Below are 21824 nucleotides of genomic sequence, written 5' to 3'. Positions count from 1 at the left end.
ACTGACAGATATAAAGACATTACATTTGTGGAAAATAACAGAATTCAGATATCAGAATCTGTAGTGTGTGTGTGTGTGTGTGTGTGTGTGTCTGCGCGCGCACGTGTGCATTTCAGTGTTTGTTCTCACCTCCACTTTGCGTGATGTAGCGCACCCAGGGTAATGCCTGGTAACCGCTCTTCTCTATGATCTTAAGGTAACGTACCTAGGTAACACAGACAGGTTAAAGATAGTTATTTCACTCATTCACACACAAATACACACCAATGTTTGCTATATATCCTTTGAATGCTTCTGTGTGCTCATGGTAGCCCATTTATAGCACACCATCATAAATCACACCCGTCCATTGAAAACAGAATATCTCCGAATTTTTTTTTTTTATCATTCTAAATTTTTCAGACATATTGTGCCTTTATGGGCTGAGAAAATGTTCCTGGCTCAGAATCTAAATAAAACTCTTTTAAAAAAAATCAGATAGTCTTAAAACTGCATTTTACAAAAACTGAAAAAACAATGCTGCTTTTTTCACTCATGAAAGGAAATGTTTTTTTTTTTTTTTTAGAGATAACTGTTTTTGCAGGACAGTGACAAAATGAGTCCAACAGGGAAGCTAAGCAATCCACTGGTAGGGAGGGGTCAGCAACAAAATGTATTATAGCCACCTAAAAAAAAATCACTATTGTATGCAATAATGAGAGTATTTTCACTTCTTTACCAAAATATCAGCCAGTGACTTCCAACGGAAAAATGAAGTTTTTGTACAGCTCTCTTCAAGACTTCATTAGAAAACCGTCATTTTAACATGCTGGACACAAGAGCTGCTGGTCTGCCGCTGCTTTGATCAGTTAGTTTGTGTAAATGTGTTAAGTTTGGATTGATCAAAGTCACACAATAACAAAAACTAACTTATTAACTGAAGCAGTGATAAACCCGTAGCTTCTGTGTTCAGCGAGTTAAAATCAATGTTTTTGTTAATGGAGTCTGGTGGCTTTGACGACGGCGTGATGGGGGAACCTAAGCCGCTAATGGATTCCCCGTTGAAGCGACTATCTGACAAAAATGTAAAGCGGTGAAATAACTCTCATTATAGTGTACACTTATACTGATATAGACTTTTTTTTTTAGGTGGGATGTTTTTTGGTGGCTAAAATACTTCTTGTTGCTGACCCCCATCCACAGTAGTAAGTAGCTCATCATAGATCATACATACATGTAATTTATGTATAAATATTTCTTTGTGCAATGGGTTTAAATAAAGGGTCCCACCTGGATCCCAGACACGGTGAAATAAGGGATCTCAAAGTTCACTGTGATTGGTCTCTTTGCGTCCAGCTCATCGCTCTCCACACTGGGTAGCCCAAAGTGTGCCCGCATCATGTACTCCTTACCACCCTACAAGAGCAAAAACAGAAACGAGAAAAAGTCACAAAGCTGTTGCTGCATCCGTTAAAACTGAATGAACATTCAGAACAATGTTGTTCACAAAGATTTTCTGATAAAACAGTGAAGTTTGTTTGATGACTTTTGTTCCCTGGTGTCTGACTCTAATTAATGCAAGGCTGCTTTGTCCAAAACAAAACAAACTTTATATTCATGGCATCGTGAGACAACTACCATGTCATGTCAAGGTGAATCTGATATCAGTTCATGGAATTTAACATCTGACATATATCTAGGCTATAAACACACAAAATAACAGGTTAATCATTCTTCATTCAAGCAAATGTGTAACACATCCTCTAAGCTCGGCGCCTGTTAGTTTGTACTTTGGCTTGACTTGCTGCAAATCAGTTACCATATTGGCTTTAAAGCCCCTGAAACTTTGGTTTCAAATCAGTATTTCACTGTAACATGTAAGATTTATGACTAAATAAGCAGAAAAGTTACAAAATTCAAATAAATGTCTTAACACATAAACAAAGCTATTGTGTTTTATCAGGATTATGTGGGTGTGGTCTTATCAGTTTTGATTGACAGTACTCTGGCAACAAAAACTAACAACCCAGCAATCGTCCTCATTGTTGAGGTCAAATGTTGTGTATGACATCACCTTTTCCTAGCTGAGCCCAGCCCACTTCAAACCAGTGAAAACAGCTCAGACCACAGAAACTTTCTTTTTAGAAATAACCAAAACTGCTCTGACTCTGGCAGAAAACTGTGTGTTTCCCCCTTTGGCATTATACAGATTGATGCAGAAAACCTTATTATCCCTATCCTTGCCTACAGCTGATAAGAAAATATTTCTTTTTTTGCATAACCTAATAAATAACAATAAATGAGAAATCTGTGAAAGATGCACACATTCATGCTTATAAAATAGCTGATGGCAAACAGACTCATTTCTAAAAGCTATACTTTCCCTGTTACAGGAGGCGTTCTGGTTGTAAATAACTGGGTGGAGTTGAGGGCTTTTGTAGTGTGAATGAGTCTGTTTATCAGTCTCTTATCACACAAAGCCACTGCTTCATCTTTCCTCCAAACTCCATCAAACATTACAAGTTGAGGATGGTGTTCTGAGAGAATATATGCAGTTTTATGGTGTCCAAAGGTTGATAGTGACAAAGAGAAATGTGCTGCAGAGTCACAGACCAGCCGGATAACAATACGTCACCAGTAATGGCAATTCTTAACCCTCCTTGACAGGCTGAAGGTGTAATGAATTACTGAGGAGATCTCAGAACCTGACAGATAAAGCAACCCAGACTGAATTAATGTTTGACAAGTTTTTAAAATGTTAAAATTTTCTTTTGAAGAGTTTATATTTTGGTGACAGCAGAGGCTGACATCAACATTGTAAAAGAAACACCAAAAACCAGATAAAATATGAGACTTGCTTTTTTTTGCGTAGGGAGGCTAATAATAATAATGTGATAAATGACTGCTGTCTAATACTTGTCAGAGTCAAAATATAACTTCATTTTCTAACAATGGGACTGATTAAAGCTTCTGTAGATATCTTTTATAGATATGAGGTATCACTAGTGGTGGAAGAAATACTTTGTTACAACTAAAACTCATGCATTCAAATATTGACTTAAAGGAACAGTGTAAGATTAGGGGAAATTTAGTGGCATCTAGTGTTGAGGATTGCAAACTGCAACCAGTCGGAAACTTCCCCTGTTAAAATTCCTTCTGTGTTTATTGTTCAAGAGGTTTTTACTAAGAGATGATTTATCCTCAGAGGTCTTTTTCCTTTCAAAAACTGCTCCAAACTGATCCCAGATTAAAACCAGTAAAACCACTGAATCAAGTTTCACGTTAAAAAAAAAGTGTTTTTTTTGACACCCTCATCACAGAGGGGCTTCTAACTACAGTTGGCCAACTCGATAAAGCAAAGATGCGAATGGCCCGATCTAGAGCCAGTGTTTGGTTTGTCCATTCGGGGCAACTGCAGAAACATGGCGGTGCAATGCGGCAATCTCCACAGATAAGGACCCACCTCCTATGTAGATATAAATGGCTCACTCTAAGGTAACAAAAACACAACAATTCTTATTTTCATGTGATTATACACTAAATAAAAATTAATATTATTATTTTTCATTTCTGTCAATACATTCCTCTAAATCCTACACACTGGACCTTTAAGTAAAAGTACAAAAGAATTAGCATCAAGATCTACTGAAATGACCAAACGCAAAAGTACTCATTGTAACAGGGAAGAACGGTCCATTTCAGAATAATGTATACTGTATTGCTGCATGATGTAATATATAATAACAATATTACTTTCAATAAATAAACACATATTGAAGTGCACTTTGTCCTTGGCTCAGACTTGCACAGTGCCTGTGGTTGTGCCACATCGTGTCTCTTATAAACAAATGTAAGAGATATGCTATTTAAATATTGCCAGATGGCTGATGTGCTATTTACTTCTTAGGCCCCAGTTCCTCCTTGACATTTGCAATCATCTTGTCACACTTTCCTCCTTTAACCGTGCTGAGTAGTATGGCAGCATGACTCTACGTGTGTGCAGATTCTGACCAATCAGAGGATGCCTTACAGTGAGGGCTCTTTCTAATTGGCCAGAGAATTAACAGTGCATATTAGACAAAATAGTACCTGCTGACAGAATGTAATTTAATACACTGTTACTATATTCAAAGAGCAATATTGCAGTCTTTTGCAAGGTCTTTATCATGCAAGTTGAAAATTTAAAAAAATCTATTGTGCAGCCCTAATATGTGATGTCATAAGATTAATTATTATTGCCGCATTAATGTGTACATGTCTTTAATGTTGCAGCTGATAAAACTAGAGGTAATTTTAATGCGTTTATATACTGCCAGATAGCTTGTGCAAAGTTGGACCACCATATTAGAGCCATCATCAGCGATACTGCCACTTTTCTTTCACGTTGGTCATCTTTCATCTGGCACAGCCCAAAATCACAGTGTAAACCAGGCTTAAGTTGTATGCTGCTTGAGTAGACGTTCTTAGTTACTTTGTATTACACTGATGCAATTCTGCCTTTAAAACCTGACAGTGGTACAGGATAGTACCGTTCTTCTTCCAGCATCAACATGTACTAAACGTATTTTTTATTATAAACTGTGTATTGTGTTGCCACACTAACAGGGAAGGACTTGATGTTCCACTGCACCACGCTCTTCTCGGGCACCCACTTGGCGCTGCCTGTGCTGGTCTTGAACTTGGGTGAGTCAGCATCACTGGGCACTGGCACCAGAATGGACACATTGTTGGCAGTGGAGCGGCTCTTAAACTGACTCCGAGCCTGTGGAAGGTGACAGAGGACAGAGGAGAGTTCAAATGTCACCTGAGACCTTTACGATAGAGAAAAGGAGCATGCACATCCAAATTCAAATCAAGGAGGTCCTCATGATTATGCACACTGCGGCTTGTTATTTTGAGTCTGCGTGGCTGTCACTGCCTCAAACAGATGGTAAGCGGTAATCCACCTGAGAAGTATGTGTCATAAATACTAAATAAGTTTCAGTGAAGCGACTACATGAGTGGATAAGGTCGCCGTGCTGTTTATATGCTTATGTTTGTGTTCCACTCATCCTTACCTTCACCTTGATCTCCACACGACTGTGAGAGAACTTTTCAATCACGCTCTCAATCCATATGAGAGGCTTCACCTGTCAGAGAGAGAGAGGGCGGACAAGGTCAGAGGGGTGAGCACAGAGTTGAAGTGCGTCACTACAACACACATCACCAGAGTGACACTGTGGACAGGGGAGAGAGAGATTATGTTTGTACAAGGGAGACAATAACTGCTCAGACGGCTAGGAGTTCACATGGATTTCAGGCGCAACACTCCCCCTCAAGTATCGTCTGGTTCATTGAACAGCGTGTCAGGGTGAGTGGCAACATGTGGCTTAGCAACTGAATCACTATTCATCTTGAAATATATCAGTTGTCACTATGACTGGGCATTAAAGGGAAAGGATTATGCTCCTCCTCATTTTCTGCAATATATATTATGTTACATTGTCAGATGTTCACATAAAATGTGGCCAAAGATTCAAATAATTACGTAAACGCATATAGAAATAACACCTGTAAGCTAAAACCTCAGGCTTCAAACCGCTCTGAACACTCTGTTTAAACATTTCTTTTCTACTTTGGCTACAAGATGACATCAAATCATCACAAATTTCCTACGTCAAACAGGTCTGTGACACCGGGGTAAATGCAGATGCCGGCAGCGCTGAGAACTGCCTGCCCATACTGTGAGCCAAAAACAATGAACTTTCGAGGGTGTGTTGGTCTTCGCCTTACTGTTAGATGAATAAGAGGTAGCTCTTGATGTTGTTGTTTGCATGTGGTGTTAGTGTGTGTTAAAGAAAGAAGTTTGTTTGTGTGTCCCACTCACTGTAGTGTTGAGACGGTAGGACATGAGCTCGCTCTCGCCGTCAGGGGGGATGAAAGAGATGGTGCGGTCGTTCTCGAAGCGTGACAGACGGACACACTGATGAAACTTCACATCCTCCAGCTCCACTGTCTTACTCTTCTCTCCTGACACACACACAAACAATACACAAACAGAAACACACAACAAAGATTGAGAGCCTTCCACGCAGCCTTTGGGGAAATCAAGGTCAAGGTAATGATGACTGACAAACATTCGCTCAGTCTCTCTCCCACACACACACGCACGGACTGTACCCGCAGTGTGCTACCAAATCCATCTGCCCTCTTGTTGTCCCCCACTGAGCAGTTATTTAGCTGTTACACACAAACACGTACGCACACAGGCACACACACTGTGTGCCTTCAGAACCTGCTGCCATCATCGTCTTCCCCACTGAAGCCCATTCAGTGGCCTCACAAACAAACACACATACACACCGAAGTAAATAAATATTGCACTATCAGCCAGAAAAAAAAAACTTCTGACAAAAACACATATCTGTCTGCCTTTAAGAGGTGTGTTTTCGTTACTCGTCCAAGAAGAAACACCATTTTCTTTGTTGTCAAAAGCCTCTAATTTACTGTTTGTGAAAGTAATCCACCTACTACACTAATGTGGGTCTTTTATTATAGTCTCATTTTGTGAAATACGCCTACAGGGAAGTCTTTCTGCCAATGGGAGATGTCACACTGTTCTCCCACTATATCATTAGTAATATGACTGCTTAAGTACACAACCATTTGTCAGTTTAGGTGTTTAAAACCTGCCAGAAACAGATAGCCTCAGGGGAGACATTAATCCTTGTTTATTGATGAAAAAATACCACAGAAAGCAATAAATCCTCGCATTTGAATGTGATATTTTGCTGGATAAACAACAAATTATTCATTGATTTTAAAAGTTGTCAACTCATTTTCTGTTTATTGACTAAGTAAGATCACACAAAAGTATAGTTATGAGTATGAGTATAGCTAGTGACCAATTAAGCACTGCTCTAGCCTTTATCTAACTTTTATTTCTAAAACGCCACAGGAGCACCCATAGAGGCAACTATAAACAAAAATCAGCAGATTGTGTCCGCTAGATCATTTTCTCTGTGAGCAAATTAGACAATTCCAGACAATTCCTCTCATGGGTGGAGCAAGAGTGCAGCGCTGTTGCAATAGACAGTTAAAAGAGCGACCTCCTTAATGGTGGCATCTGCAGTCTGCTGGAGAAAGCCTGATGTTCTGCTCCTCTGTGGTTAATGGAGGGTGCTGAGTGGTGGAAAACTGCTGTAATGACTGTGGGCCTGTGGGCCTTCAACCAAATCCCCCATTCAACAGTCAGCTTAAAGCCTGCCTCACCTGCTCTGAATGCAACCCTGGACCGGCACTGTCGAAGAGAAGACGTGTGTGCGCGCGCGCGCGTGTGTGTGTGTGTGTATACACTTGTGTGCATTTGTGTATGCAGCTTCCTTGTTCATTGTTCTCTCTCTTGAGTGCCTGTACGTGCATAGATTTATGCATGTTTGCTTACTACTTGCTCGTTTCTCTATTGATTTTGCTTTTGTGTGTGCGTGTGTGTGTGTGTATGACATTTCCTCATGCCAGAGAGGGGACTGGCTGAGGTCAGGTCTAGGGAGAGCACAACACTCCTGAACAAGCAAAGCAGGGAAGCCCTTTAAAATGGTTTCTGTCACTATTTGGGTTTATTTTTGAGTCAGTTACACACACGCAGGCATGCACACACACACACACACACACACACACACACACACACACACACACACACACACACACACACACCCTCTTGCATTCAGCGTTATCAAGACGACGGGACAGAAAGGTCATATGGGACACTCTGTCACTGCTAGGACTTCAGGGGCTACAAGAAAAGGCAGGTGTGTGTATTGGTGCACGTGTGTGTGTGTGTGTGTGTGTGTGTGTGTGTGTGTGTGTGTGATCTGCCAGCTGGGGATTGAAGATGCAGCAGTGTCCCCTGTGGTTCACCTTTAAGGCTGCTCTTACCTGTCCCTGTGCTTTTAATACACAGCAGTAGACAGGAGGAACCTAATCTGTTTTCTGTCTGCTGTTGCACAGAAAAAAAGAGACACAGGGAACACAGGGAAGCATTTTACAATGGCATTTGGAAAATGTTTCTGTCCAAAGCATCTTACAGTGTTGTGATATCACTGACATGGGTGGCCAGAGAGACAGTTTAACATAGACGTCTTAGCATTTAAAGGTCAGTACACAGGATACCTAGCGATTAGCGGATTATTTTCCTGAAAGAAAATGAATTGCCCACTCCATTTGGCGAAGGATTCATTGTACAAGTCAGATTTCTAACAAAAATGAAAAACATTTCTCGGTTTCACCTTTTTAAATGCTATGGAATGACACAAAAATATCTGCATTTTGGATGTGGAGGTTTTAAGCAAAAATGCCAAATGTTTCACCTTCTGCCAAATGTTTCAACGATAAGTTGATTAGTCAATTTATCAATTACTCAATCAACAGAAAATCAATTGGCAAGTATTTTTGTAATGCAATAATTGTTTCAGTCATTTTTTAAGCTAAAAAAACAAACATTTGCTGATCTCATGCTTCTTAAATGTGAGAATTTGTTGCTTTTCTTTGAAATTATACTAAACTAAACAGCTTTGTTTTTTGAGACTGTTAGTGGAATAAAACATACCTTTTTTGAAGACATCATCTTGGGCTCATGGAGATTACATGAGCATGTTCTGCCATGGTTTAGCATTTTATTGATAAAATAATTAAGGAAGAAAATAATGGGGAGATTAATCGATAATAAAAAATAATCCTTAATTGCAGCCCTATTTGGATTGTTGATTAGACAAAACATGTCATTTGAAGATGTTACCTTGCCAAGACAAATAATTGGAAAATAATCATCAGATTAATTTATAATGAAGATTTTTGATAGCCAGTATCTCAGCTTATACTGTGCTCGTACAGGTTGAGAACCTCTTCAAAATCATCTTATGGAAAAAACAAATAGTGTCAAATCCAAACAAACAGACAACACCTCTGCTAGGGAGTTATGTTTAATCTCTGATACATGTAGTATACATGCAGGTGTAGACACGGAATTTAAGTAGTGGTGTAATGTAACTAAGTCATAATGCTTTGTTACAATATTGTAACAGTACATTTAACATCATAAAATGTCTTTTGAAACTTAAGTACAGTAAATATCTGGTACTTTAAGGCTTTTACTCAAGTATTATAGGTGACTTTAAGTACCAGTGTCATTTTCTAGTGATAAATCTGTACTTTTACTCAAGTATGGCTTTTAGATATTTTATCCACCACCGGACTCAAGTGATCACATATTTTAGATAGGTGCTTGTCCTGACTGAATGATGAGCTTTTTGTGGGCTATGTTATTTGATGGAGCAGTTTGAAATTAGGAAATACTGTGATTGTAACATGACATTTCAGTACTCAGGAGTGACAATTCTGGACTTCTGCCAGCAGAGGGCAGTGTTAAATGACTTTTACTCTCATATTTGGGTACATCCAGCTGTGATAAAATGTGCAGATCAGGCAAACATTGAAAAAGATGCCACACACACACACACACAGCTACAAAATATGTAAAAGAAAAAAAGTGTAGCTGCTGAGGATGAGAGGGCGAAACATATTTTAATATTTGTATAAACAGTCTGTGTGAGTGTGCTGCTGTGTGTCAGTGTGTTTGTTTGATCATTATTTCTGATGATTTTTTTTCTGAGGAAATGTTATTTCCCAGACTGCAAAACACAGCGGGGGGATTGTGGGCTGCATATACAGGATATCCACAGACCCTCACCTTTCATCTGCAGGGCTGTAGCCTGGGGTGAGGATTAACTGAGAGGCAAAGAGGCTAGACAGTGATGGAGCCTTTCCCCTTCAGTAAGGAGCGGTAGGGGGCATGAAATGTAGGCAAAGGAAGGGGAGGAAAAGAGGAGGATGAGAAGGAGAAGGGGGAGCGGGTGCAGGAATAGACAAGAGGAGATGTAGCAGTGGGAGACGGTATTGGGAAAATTGGAAAAGTGGGAGGAAGATGAGGAAGGATGAAAGCTAAGCCGAGTGTGAGATTTGCAAGAGTGAGGGGTTTAGACAGAAAGAGGAGGTGAAGGTAGAAGTGTGAGTTCAAGGCAAATGCTCTACCATCAACCAGTCGCACATTTACAAATACTGTTCATCATTTAAGCATTAGTCCATCACATTTTTGGAGGAAATTTATACCTTGGGTGAATCTTTTTCACCCAACATAAAATAAAAGTTTCCCTTTCCACTCAAGTTCTCTATCAAAAACCTCAACTCTTGGCAGCCTGAGATAAGAAGATCTTGTAAATATTCCTTGCACATGTCACTCATGTGAAGCAGTCTGTTGCTGTCAGCTCAGTGTGTGAGATAAAGTGTACCAACAACGATTTGCAGAGCTCAACTGAAGGGTAAGACAGATAATGAGATAAATGATATGATATGACCCATGCCTGACTTACATGCATACTGCTGCACTTAAACTATAAAATAAGTCAGTTTTCAAGAAGCAGCAGAATTATATTGTCAAACTAAACAGTTGTGTGATATCATGGGCAGTGCATCAGCAGTTGGAAAGCATGTTTTAAGGGGCAGTTCACCCCAAAATCTAAATTACATTTTCTCTTTAAGCTAATTGTGCTCAAAGAGTCCAAAAAAAGATTTGAAAAATTCAACAGCAATGTCTCTTTCCAGAAATTATGACCCGGTTACTCAAGATAATCCACAGACCTTGTGGTGAGCAGTTTATTTCTACTGAACTACACCCGCTAACCGTATCACCTCACAAAAGGAAGCGTGCAAATACTCGTGGACAAGAGGCTCGTGAGTGCGAGATATGAACATTAATGTTAGCTAGCTCAGTGGTGCTAGGTGAGCTATCAGTAGATGCACACTTCTTTCTGATATGTTTAGCGGGTGTAGTTCACTAGAAAGTAAATAGTTCCTACATGGAAAATCTCACAACAAGGGCTGCAGCAAAACAATCTAGTTTGTTGAACAGGACTACAGGTAAAAGGAAATTTTACCTGAAATGTTGGGTTGAACTATCCCTTTAAAATCTAACAAATTGTCCATGCTAGCTTTATCAATTTCTCCTCTCTTACATTTGTTGAATGTAATTCAGGTCAGCTTGTCAGTGTGACTGTATTGCTTTCTCATAAATGTTTTTAAGCATATGCAGGCACTGAGCATGACTCACTGTTACTTACTGCCTGTGATTTCAAACAGCACTTTGTCATTGAGGCCCAGTCTGAGCTCAGGCATCCCCGACAGGACCACTTTGAGCTTGATGGTGCCCACTATTTCACTCCGCAGGACGCTGCCATTGGCACTGACCTGCAGACAGAAGAGCAACATTATATATTAAACACCAGATGTATTAATTCATGAGTTCACTTTGAAATAATCATCGGCTATATCAGCTTTAGAGTACACAGTGCACAAAAAAAACACACGCTCTTCTTTTAGAAAGTACAAATGTGCACTTTCGAGTTGCTTTTTTTATAGGACACAGATCAGAAGCAGATATTCGGTCCATAAACACAGATTGAGGGACGGGGGAAAGGTGTGATGTGAAAGAAGATTAGAAACATCAAAAAACATCTTTAAAAAGTCCCTGGTAACAGAGAAAGGAAGTGACAGCTGCAGCTCTCTAAGCAGTGTTTGAATATCTGCATCTTATCAGTTTCCCTTTGACTCATGAAAACCTGCAACTGTGTGTTAAGTTGTCCTTGAGATGTTGCTCCAAGGACATGAAATATCAGAGCAAAGTCATTTCTCTTCCTTTGACTTTAAAAGACACTGGCATGATCATGTTAATCTCTTCTGTGTCTTTAGCTGTAAGAACTGATCCCTTTGCTGTATTCCTCAGTTCAGAATATAAAATGCTCCTCTAAATAGGTTCATTATGTAGCCTAACATTATCACATTGATCATCAGTACTTTGTGTGTCGTATAGCTGACAAAATGAGGTCAGAAGGAGACAAATATAACAACGTTACATAATTAGAGTAATACAATAAGTCAACTTATTATTACATTATGGGTCAATATTATTATTATTATAAAAGCTAGAAAAAGAATCTGAATTTGATGAAATAAAGTTTACTTTTCCAGCAAATTAAAGCTGTTACAATATTACAAGTAGGCAGAGATCATGTCACAGGTTGAAAATGTTGTATTGTCACATCACTTGTAATGTTTTCATCCTGAAAAAAATGTATTTTGCCTGCTTAAATAACTGACAAACCTTTGAAATCTAATACACTGCACACAATGAAGAAACATAAACACCACGGCATGTTACACTGTAACGGTATAGAGGATTGTTGATATTAGAGACCGTTTCCTTCGCAATTCAATTCAAGGAAAGAGACTGTTTGGAGGAGTCAAAACATGCCAGGGTTTTAACAAAGACAAATTCAGAACTGACGCACCCACCTCGCCTCAAGGAAGCACTTTGACTTTCTTTAAAAAATGCAAAAATTTTAAAATGATGGAATAGAAAAGGATGATGCTGGATATGTAGAGCTGATAGTACAGTCAATATGATTAAGAGTCAATCAAATGTATTTAGAAATGTATCTACAGTATATGTGTGTTTTGCTTCTTGTGACCTTATTAATGTGTACAAACTTATTTTGAAAACCAATAAATATATTCAATAAAACAAGAGTTAAAATTAAATTAATCATTTTATAGTATTCTACAAATAGTATCATATAGTGATAAATAATAATAATAAATAATAAAACATTTCAAGTAATGATAAAAGAAGAATGAAAAAAATAAAAGACAAAATAAATGTCTGGGATGTCTATAACACTTTCTGTCTCTTTGCTGAGTCAGTTTGTTCTTTTTGAGAAAAAAAGTAAGATATGATGTTGACAGAGCAAATATTGTCCTCACCAGTAGATTTACTGACTCGATGACATCCATGAAAACTTCGTTCTTCCTGTACTTGATGCCTTCTGACCGCCAAGACACAGCATTGGTGACAGTGGCGGGAGGTCGAGGAGCCCCAACCTCTAATTTATGACCCTGCTGGGTGATGTACCTGAAAGAGACAAAAGCAGAGAGAAGTTGTGACACACGTCAAACTGTTTCCATATTCAGTCTGTTATTCTGCAAAGTGGAACAACTAAAAAAACCCATGAGGCCATAGGGCTCATTAAGATGCTTAAGACAGACAGAATTTTCCAATTGTGGAGAAATATCTCAAGAAATGGCTGCAGTGTCAAATAATTCAATCTCTTAATCTTCTTTAAAGACTGTCACCTGCAGAAGACTAATACCACAAGACTCATCAACAAAATAAGATTCTTAACTTAAGGAAAAATTAAAAGGAAATGGCAGCGAACATGCACCTAATCTCTCTTAAGAAATGTTTTTTTTTAATATATTTTGTATTAATCACACCTCATGATTCAAAATAAATGAGCTGTTCTTGTGTGAATAAATTAAAGAAGGATTCCAATCATGTTGTATGAAGATTTGTTATGGATTTATTTGGGAAATGTTGATTTACATAAACCCATTGTGAATGCAGTTTCACATAACATTATCATGCATTTGTTTACATGATACTAAACCATTATGTGTTGCTCAGGTAAATAAAACTCCAGGATCAAGTCACTTAGAGGACTTTAAGCCACCAGGAAATGTTTGTATTCTCCAGTTTGGAACTTCTCTGATAATAATTTCCTTTTTTTTTTTTTACAGACTATGTATTTGATCAATTGTTATAATAAAAATATTGAGGGTGCAGGTTTAAAAAAAAATCATTACATTAATCAATAATGAATGCAATTCCATAGCTTTGACTGTGGCAAAAACAAATCAGTTGATATCTATTTATACATTATAGTTACCAGCAAGAATATCTTTTTTGATTCTTAATCAAAAAATATTATATTAATCTGTTGATCCATCCATCCCTCCCTACATTCTGTCTCTTAGAGTGGAAGCTGGAGAGATTGTTTTAACAATCCTCTGACTGTGTCCAGGGAAACATAATGAATTGTCATGAGGAAAAAGAGGGAGCTGTACCTTGATAAACAACATGTGACCAGGCCTGTATTTAACACAAACACCTGCTCCTCTGCCATTGTCAGCTTCTCACTGACTGGCCTTGTTTCCACTGCACAGCTGTCTTCTCAGTTATTCCAGTTTTGGAGTGTTAATTACATCTGCCAAGGAGGTTATGTTTTCAGTGAAGGTTGTCAGTCTTGTCACAGAAAAACTACTGACCTAATTTCCCTAACCTATTAAATTCTCAAAATAGTAAAGCTCAATTGTGACAAAACATAGTTAATTGAAAAAATCCGATCCAAAATCAAAAATTCTGGGATAGCCAATACATGTAGTTGTTCAAACGTCATACAGAGAGCAGTCGTTATGAAGCACTCTGGGACACTGGTTTCGTGGAGACAATTCTTTTCTTTCCCTCATACTAGGCTGTGTCTATAGAAACGTAAATACACACATATCATGCAACTAATCATGTCTGTCTTGTCTGAATTAAACTTCACCAGAGATATTAGGATAAATGTTTGAATTTCACGATTCACAAGAACTCGCAAGGATCTTGACCATAAAGTAGGGCTGCATGACATGACAGATCATATAGTGATTATATTCACAGATTTTGTGATATAAGTCATGCATATTTGCATTTTAATTTCACTGACAAAAATATAAAAATGATGATGAAGGTGAGATTTTTGCTCGGGTCTGTATCAAACAAGCATGATTTGTAGGCTGGGGCATCTCTGTAGCAACACATAAACTTGTGCCATCCTGATCGTCTATCCCCTAATTTTACATTAACAGGAGTGTTGTTTGTCCTGCATCACCACAGAAAAATGCTAAGAAATCAAACAGAAAAGTGTCCTTAAAGTTCAACTGTAACACCAGCAAAATGAATTGTGTGTGTAAATATAAAGTTACTAAATCATACTGGTTTGTGTAATAAGTTTTGTTTCTCTGTGCAAACATAAATTTGGACTCAACTGAACATTTCTTCCTTGTGAACATGTAATTTTTTTTACACCAACTGTTTTTCAAAACAGATCGCCTTGATCATTATGTTCTTTCAGTCTACATGTATGTTAATATTTCCAATTTAGAAACAAAATAAATGTACACGTCAGATGACAAGGTTTCAGCTTAGCACACCCATATTTTAACATCATTCTAATGGTTTTATAAATATATCCTGACATATAGTGCTTGTGCTTGCAGATTATCATAAAGGACTGAACTATTAGCCTTGGCGGAGGTCTCCAATCTCAGAGTGCTCTTCTAGTTATTTTCATGTTTGTATAATGTACAATGGTTTGTATTTTCTGTCTGGTACTTGCTAAAAATATCCAAAAGCCCTCACCCTACAGATGACTGCCAGATGATTTGTACAGTAACCTTGGCAGGCATTTTAATAAAACAAACGTTTTTTTAGGCACTTTGTTGTAAACAATCTGAATTGGTGCTGTTGACCCGCTCTTGAACCTACTGTGGAGAAGCAGCTAATATTCACAAAAGGACAGGATACAGCTGTTTTGCAGTCATGTGCCTCAGATCTCTTTAAATTCAACTCCATCAATTGTTCAATGAAAATACATGCTATAAGTTTTAACTGCCAACACAAATAAAAACACAGAGTGACAGTGATCCAAACTGAGCTATCTCTGAAGCATCTCCTCTCCCTCTGTCTGCCCCACTGACCTTTTCTCTGCCCCCTTTCTCCTCTCCTAGTTTCAGTTGCCCCTCACCTTTTCTTCTTCTCCAGAGGCCCGAGCATTTCTCCACAGAGTCAGTGACATACTGACCCAATGTTCCACACAAATCTGTTGTCCTCAAGCAAAAGTGCAAAGCTAGCAGAAGAGCAAATTAGTAACAAAGCCCTTTTCATAACTTCCTCTATCATAACTGTGTCTGTATCTGTTTTGAAATCTGGCAATTGTCCAAAAAAATCTGCCTGCAACAAGGGGGGTATAACAGCACCATCGCTGAAATTATTTACTAATTTTGGAATGTCATTGTGCTTGTGATTTAAAGCACCAATGTCACATATGATGTCCTATCTGTATCTGTAAGAGGTCTTTCTTTACAGCCGACTAAATACAGTAACAGGAATGGTATTTGCATTCTATATGCAGTTTCTAATTTGAGAGTTGAGCTGCACTGTCCACATGTCAAAAAGCATGGGTATTAATAAGATGTCTATCTTGCTCCAGACTCATTTCCAGATTGCGCAGTTCTTCTGGTAACCGAAACTGCAGATGTATTTTATATCTGCTTCCTCGATTCAACCAAGCAGCACAGTCATAGAGAGGTTAACACTGACATCTCACAGAGAGAGTGTTTGGACCCTCTGGTTGGCTGTGGCCCTTGTCTCTATATCTCCTGTGATACTCTGGTGACCTGTCCTCTCTCTCAGTGTTAGCTGTGACCGGCTCCATTCCCTAATGACCTATTTTCATTCCTAGTCCTTAAACCTGCTGTAACTGCTTTGTTTTTGACACTTGTGGGCAGCGGAAAGAAGTTGTGATCACAACACTGACACCATCAAGTTTATGAAGTAACATCATTATTCTTTCGAGTCTTGTTTCTGTCAAGGACGAGAGCTGAACTAAAACAGTAAAGCTGTGGGCTAAACTGAGCTTAAAGCTGTGTGAAGCTGAGAGAAGCTGCAGATATGGGTGATAATTCTCTGTGGGTTCATCAGAAAGAGCAAACCCTTTCACATTGGTATTTGAAACATTGTTATTGGGAAAATATTGATTATAGCCACTCAAAATTGAGTTTGGAGGAACTGTTCGAGCATGGGCCAAGTGTCATGACCCATGAAGCCAATCAAAGCCTACTTAACAAAGATGAAACAAACTAAAGGCTCATGTTCCCAGTCCATGTGTACATTTCATATTTACAGTAATGTCAACAACAAAAAGTGCTAAATAAACAAGTTTTAGATTGATTGACAGATTGAGGCAAAATGTTCTCCCTAGTTTTCCGTCCCAGTTCCACCCACCGAGAGGGTCCTGAATGCATGCTTTGTTACACAGCAATGTCTGACAGTGCTGAGAGATAAAAGGCGGCGACAAGTGGGCTTGAGGTCGACGTTGGGTTGTTTTGTTGCTTTGCTGTTTGTTCTGTTTTGCCCTGATTCTCCTCAGAAATGCTAATGAAAAGATCTGGAAGCGGGTTTGGCAGCAAACTGACAGATTAGCATAACAATAGCAATCATAACAGACACGCATGCGTGCACACACACACACACAAACACACACACACACACCGTTCATACAAGACACACACATGAACACATTCACGTGCATTGCTACAGTCTCACTCAGGCTCTTGCATTCACCCACCCCCACACACATTTATATTTTCAGCAGGTTGTCAGTGTTAAAATGTTTTTTAAAAAAGCGTTTTTGTCATAGGCAGGTCATGAAAAGGTCAGAGAACTGAAATAGCTTTCAGACAGAGTTACACAGTGGCTGTCTGTATGTGTACTGTGTGTGTGGGGGTGGGGGTGTGTGTGTGTGTGTGTGTGTGTGTGTGTGTGTGTGGTGTGTGTTTGCGCATGGGAGAAATGACACTTTGTGTGTCTCCTTGGAGGAGAGCAGAGCAGAGCTCAGTCTCAAGTGTGTCCAGCTGACGGTGTCATTGTGTCTGAGTGCCAACAGGAGCCTGGTAATTATCAGCCCTATTCAGACACTAAATACACATACTGTACACACACACACACACACACACACACACACACACACACACACAATCTCAACCGAGCCTTGGTGCACAAACACCACACCAAATTAAACATTAATCACATAATACCAGAAAAATCTCATTTGAGACATAAAAACAATGTACAACGCAATTATGAACTTTCAAATATAAAGTTCACCATTAATTCGAAGCAAAGCTGATCGTGTACACACACAACCCATGCTGTCCGGGTAATGTAAAGGGAACATCAAGCTTTTCCCTAGAAGCACATGCCTCTGTGATGAGCCAAGAGGAGGGAAAAAGCTAAACTACCCACTGTACACTGAGAACACAAAACACTTCTGAAGCCCAAGAGAAGTAGCTGCTGTGGTTCATTTCACTCTCTGAATAAAGTTCCACCATTCATTACAGCTCGAGTCACCAGTTGTACTTTGTTGAATGAAAAACAACAAATAAAGCCAATGGCACTTCAAACAGAATCATGGAGCGCTCTTCCTCCCATCTCTGCTGGTAACTACAGAATGAAATACAAAGCTCACTGAAAAACTTTCATGTTTCATTCCCTGATTGATGATACAGGCTCCACTTGAGCTAATGTGGTTGCATTAAATTCAGACTGGAGTGCCTCAGTGCATTACAGCCTTTGAGAGTTTGCAACTTTAACCTTATACCTTCATCAGCCTGATTAATGTTACACTTAAAATGCCTGAACACAGCGCCAGCGCACATAAATGATCAGAGTTTTGGCAAATGCAAGAAATTTGAATCATTTTTTATCTTTAACGAAAAATAATGGCACAGTAACTGCTTCAATTTTAAGTTTTGTCAATATTAGTCACTTGTAGACAATAAGACACGACAATCTTAACATGGTTTTCTTACTCTTGTAGGATCTTGCTATCAGTTGTTTGTGGGAAACCGAAGTCCATCACTTCGTCCATCAGCTCATACACCGTCACAAAGTTGTCACGAATACTTTCCTCCTCAAGTTCCTTAAAGTACTCCTTAAATACCTGCAGACACAAATAGGCAGTTCAACATACACGTTACACTATAATAGATACATGGCATACAGGTTTTTTTTAATTGATAAGGAAAGTATACATTTATGTCATATGCTGGCTGTTTTGAAGAGACAAAAGCAAACTTATTTTTAAGGCACAGAACCAAACAGATATATGCAGCAAAGTAACAGCCAATTAAATAGGAGGTTTAATTTAACTGCATGTTATCTTGTTGGCTGGTCATGTGATAATCAAATAATAACCACAAACAAATGCCGACAGTGATCACTGAAAATACTCATTTCTGAATGGTCTATATTGTATAATCTGCGACCTTTGTTTAAAATGCAGGCAACTTAAACAGCAAAACTTTGTGTTACATGCTACAGGAGAAGTATTACAAGTGTGTTTAAACTATACAGTGTTTAAAGATGGGCAACATATCTCCACTTCCTGCATTGATGACATCATTTGGAGCCAGAGTCTTCCATGTAGCAATCAGGAAGTGGAGCCTTGATATCAAGTTCCAAGTTCCAATCACAAGCAATGCCATTTCTTGCTGTCAAACCCCCTTTTTATAGCTACAATTCTACAATTCTACAATTTCATTTAGCAGACGCTTTTATCCAAAGCGACGTACAACACAAGCAAGAATTTAGACTTGAGGAAAAAACCCTTAGCAAGTGCAAGTGCTTCAGGTGTGATTGGTCACAGGTATTGCCGTCTAGTGGCAACCAAAGTAATAACTAATAATAGCATAGTAATAGTAATAGCATCAAATGATTAATTAAAACCAAACTTCTCAGAAAAATTAACACGATCATACATCAGTGTGATAAGAGCTATTTTTCGCAAAAAATGTGACTTTTTGATTCTTTAGTTAGGCCCATGTCCCATCGACAAACACAGAGGGGACAGGTTTTATGACCTATACTGCATCCAGCCACCAGGGGGCAATACTGATGTTTTGCCTTCAATTTTGGGGATCTGTCATGCTTTCCATCTTTACATACCATAATAGGCTTAAAACAAACAAATCACATACTTATTTTGAAAATGGTACAGTAAGTGAATAGTATAGGGTCAAAATACACTAATAGGTATCCTGCATTAGAAAGTAATGCACTCAGAAGAAGAAAGCCCACTTTGCTTTCCTCAGTTAGTAAAATGAGGACATCTTCACTCGTTTTTGCCAATATAATAGAGCCTGACTTAAGCCAAAATGATACAAATAATCACTTAACATTTTAATCAGGCTCGCTAGGTTGATAGCGCAAGTGAATATAAGTAGAAAGTAGAGATCATGAAGCAGACGCACCTGGACAATTTTATAAAGAAACGAGTACACCAGGGCAGCATTGGCGTTCTTCTTCGTCATCGCCACCACTAAAGAACAGTCTGTCAAGAAATAACTGTACATCTGCAACTGGCAATATCTGAGCTGAATGAACAGATGGAGGCATAAAGTGAACATCTTTGAGAGACTGTGGGTGGTTATAAGATGAATGCAATGAAATAAAAGTTAGCAGAATGCATCACAGTTGCAAGCAATTGAGAACATGGCCACAGGGAGGTAAAACAGCTCAGTTGTCTAATGCAGTGCGGTGGGAATACCACAACTGCAATATCATACTGAATTAATAATGTGTGAGGAAGTCTGACTGCCCAATCTTGCATTGAGCACGGAGGATATACAGTGCATAACACATCACAGTGAATCTGTGTTCAATTTTTCAACTGGCTGAGAAACATGAAGTGATGATACAGAAGATGTGAAGCTGCCTGCTGCTGAGATGTGAAGCACAGGACTTGTTATGGAGCTGCAGACAGCTTAGTGTAGAGACCATTCAGGTATTTGTGTTAGAGGCTGTACATTTCTACTACATTTTATATTTACTAATTTCTCTGGAGATATGACTGATGGGAAGGCTGTGACATTTAAGTAGAAACACACAAACTCAAATGGATACAGTAGAGGTTGCTGTGCTTGATCCACAGGAAGTGCGAGGAGCCGTGGGTGACCAGAGGTGTCATCTCCGCATCCTCTTCTCTCTTCATCAGGATGGGCATAAAATGGTCAATCTCATTCATGTCCATGTTCCCCATGTAGTTACGACAGATTAGCACCTGGATCCATAATGTAAAACAAAACAAAATATAGAAGCAGAGAGGTTATTATAGAACCGCTACCCAGTTATTAAATGCTTTTTGCTAAAATACCAAACCTGAGCGTAAACATGCGTCAAGAGCCACTGACTGAAGAAACTCTAACCTCACGGAGGGAAATAACACCATGTGCTTCCAATTTGAATATCTGATGATGAATGACCACCCTCTCAACATGAAACACACCGTTTTTAAAGTCACATGCTCTGAAGTCCATCTGGTTGAATAGAAGACTGCTCAAATAATTGATAAAATTGATATTGATTTACTTAGCGTAAAAAATGTTCTCAGACAGAAAGAGGGATTATATTTATATCAAAACAACAGCAACAACAAAACACTGTGTTCGTAAGTTTCATTTTGTGGAATGATTAGGATGTAGAACTTAATTGAAATCCAAATACAAATAAATTTAAGAGGATATAAAATAAAACATTTTTAATAGGCACTGGGATGAGAAAGGGTTGGTAGTTTGAACATGAAGTATTTATTTGTTAGATTTATGTCCGATTTAACACTGGGTGTATATTTGGGTTGTTCATAATTTTCTGTGAGTTGTATATACGTATGTTAAATAGTGAGTTAACTGTTTGAGTTATGGAGAAACGGTAGGACAATGTAGGGGTATACCTCTTCCTACTACTTTTTGAACATTTAAATATTTGACATTTATTTATGGTGTTTATGAGAATTTTGTATATTGAGAGTTTGCTTTATATCAAGAATTTATTTTTTTTATTACTTTTTTCCCTTACATTTTGTTTTGTTAAAGGGTTTTTTGTTTTTTTTCCTTGTCTGCTGTGAGGGTCCAAGGACAGAGGGATGCTGTATGCTGTAAAGCCCTCTGAGGCAAATTGTTAGTGCTAATGTGCAATTAAAATATATGTTTGAAATATAGAAATAGATAAAATCAAACAGGAGCTCAAACAAACCTCAACAAATCTTCATTGATAATCAGGTTTGAAATTATAGCAAACAATACTGTGCCAACTTTGTTACTGC

The 21824-nt window shown here is 38.6% G+C and overlaps 1 protein-coding gene across 1 annotated transcript in view; it reads right to left on the bottom strand.

Moving 5' to 3' along the window:
* ap1m3 (adaptor related protein complex 1 subunit mu 3) overlaps nt 1-21824 on the bottom strand; it is a 35407-nt gene that overhangs the window by 6427 nt on the left and 7156 nt on the right. The window contains exons 2-11 of the mRNA XM_042483619.1: nt 20627-20783; nt 19975-20042; nt 18535-18665; nt 12829-12976; nt 11130-11256; nt 5846-5988; nt 5037-5108; nt 4583-4741; nt 1270-1395; nt 130-205 (exon numbers count right to left, since the gene is read on the bottom strand). Coding sequence (XP_042339553.1) covers nt 130-205; nt 1270-1395; nt 4583-4741; nt 5037-5108; nt 5846-5988; nt 11130-11256; nt 12829-12976; nt 18535-18665; nt 19975-20042; nt 20627-20783 — 1207 coding nt within the window. The remainder of the gene's footprint in view (nt 1-129; nt 206-1269; nt 1396-4582; nt 4742-5036; nt 5109-5845; nt 5989-11129; nt 11257-12828; nt 12977-18534; nt 18666-19974; nt 20043-20626; nt 20784-21824) is intronic.

The sequence above is a fragment of the Plectropomus leopardus genome, chromosome 3 (genome assembly GCF_008729295.1).
Source record: "Plectropomus leopardus isolate mb chromosome 3, YSFRI_Pleo_2.0, whole genome shotgun sequence".
Lineage (NCBI taxonomy): Eukaryota > Metazoa > Chordata > Actinopteri > Perciformes > Serranidae > Plectropomus > Plectropomus leopardus.
Note: the sequence above shows the minus strand (reverse complement) of the source record. Positions and strands in the feature narration are given on the sequence as shown.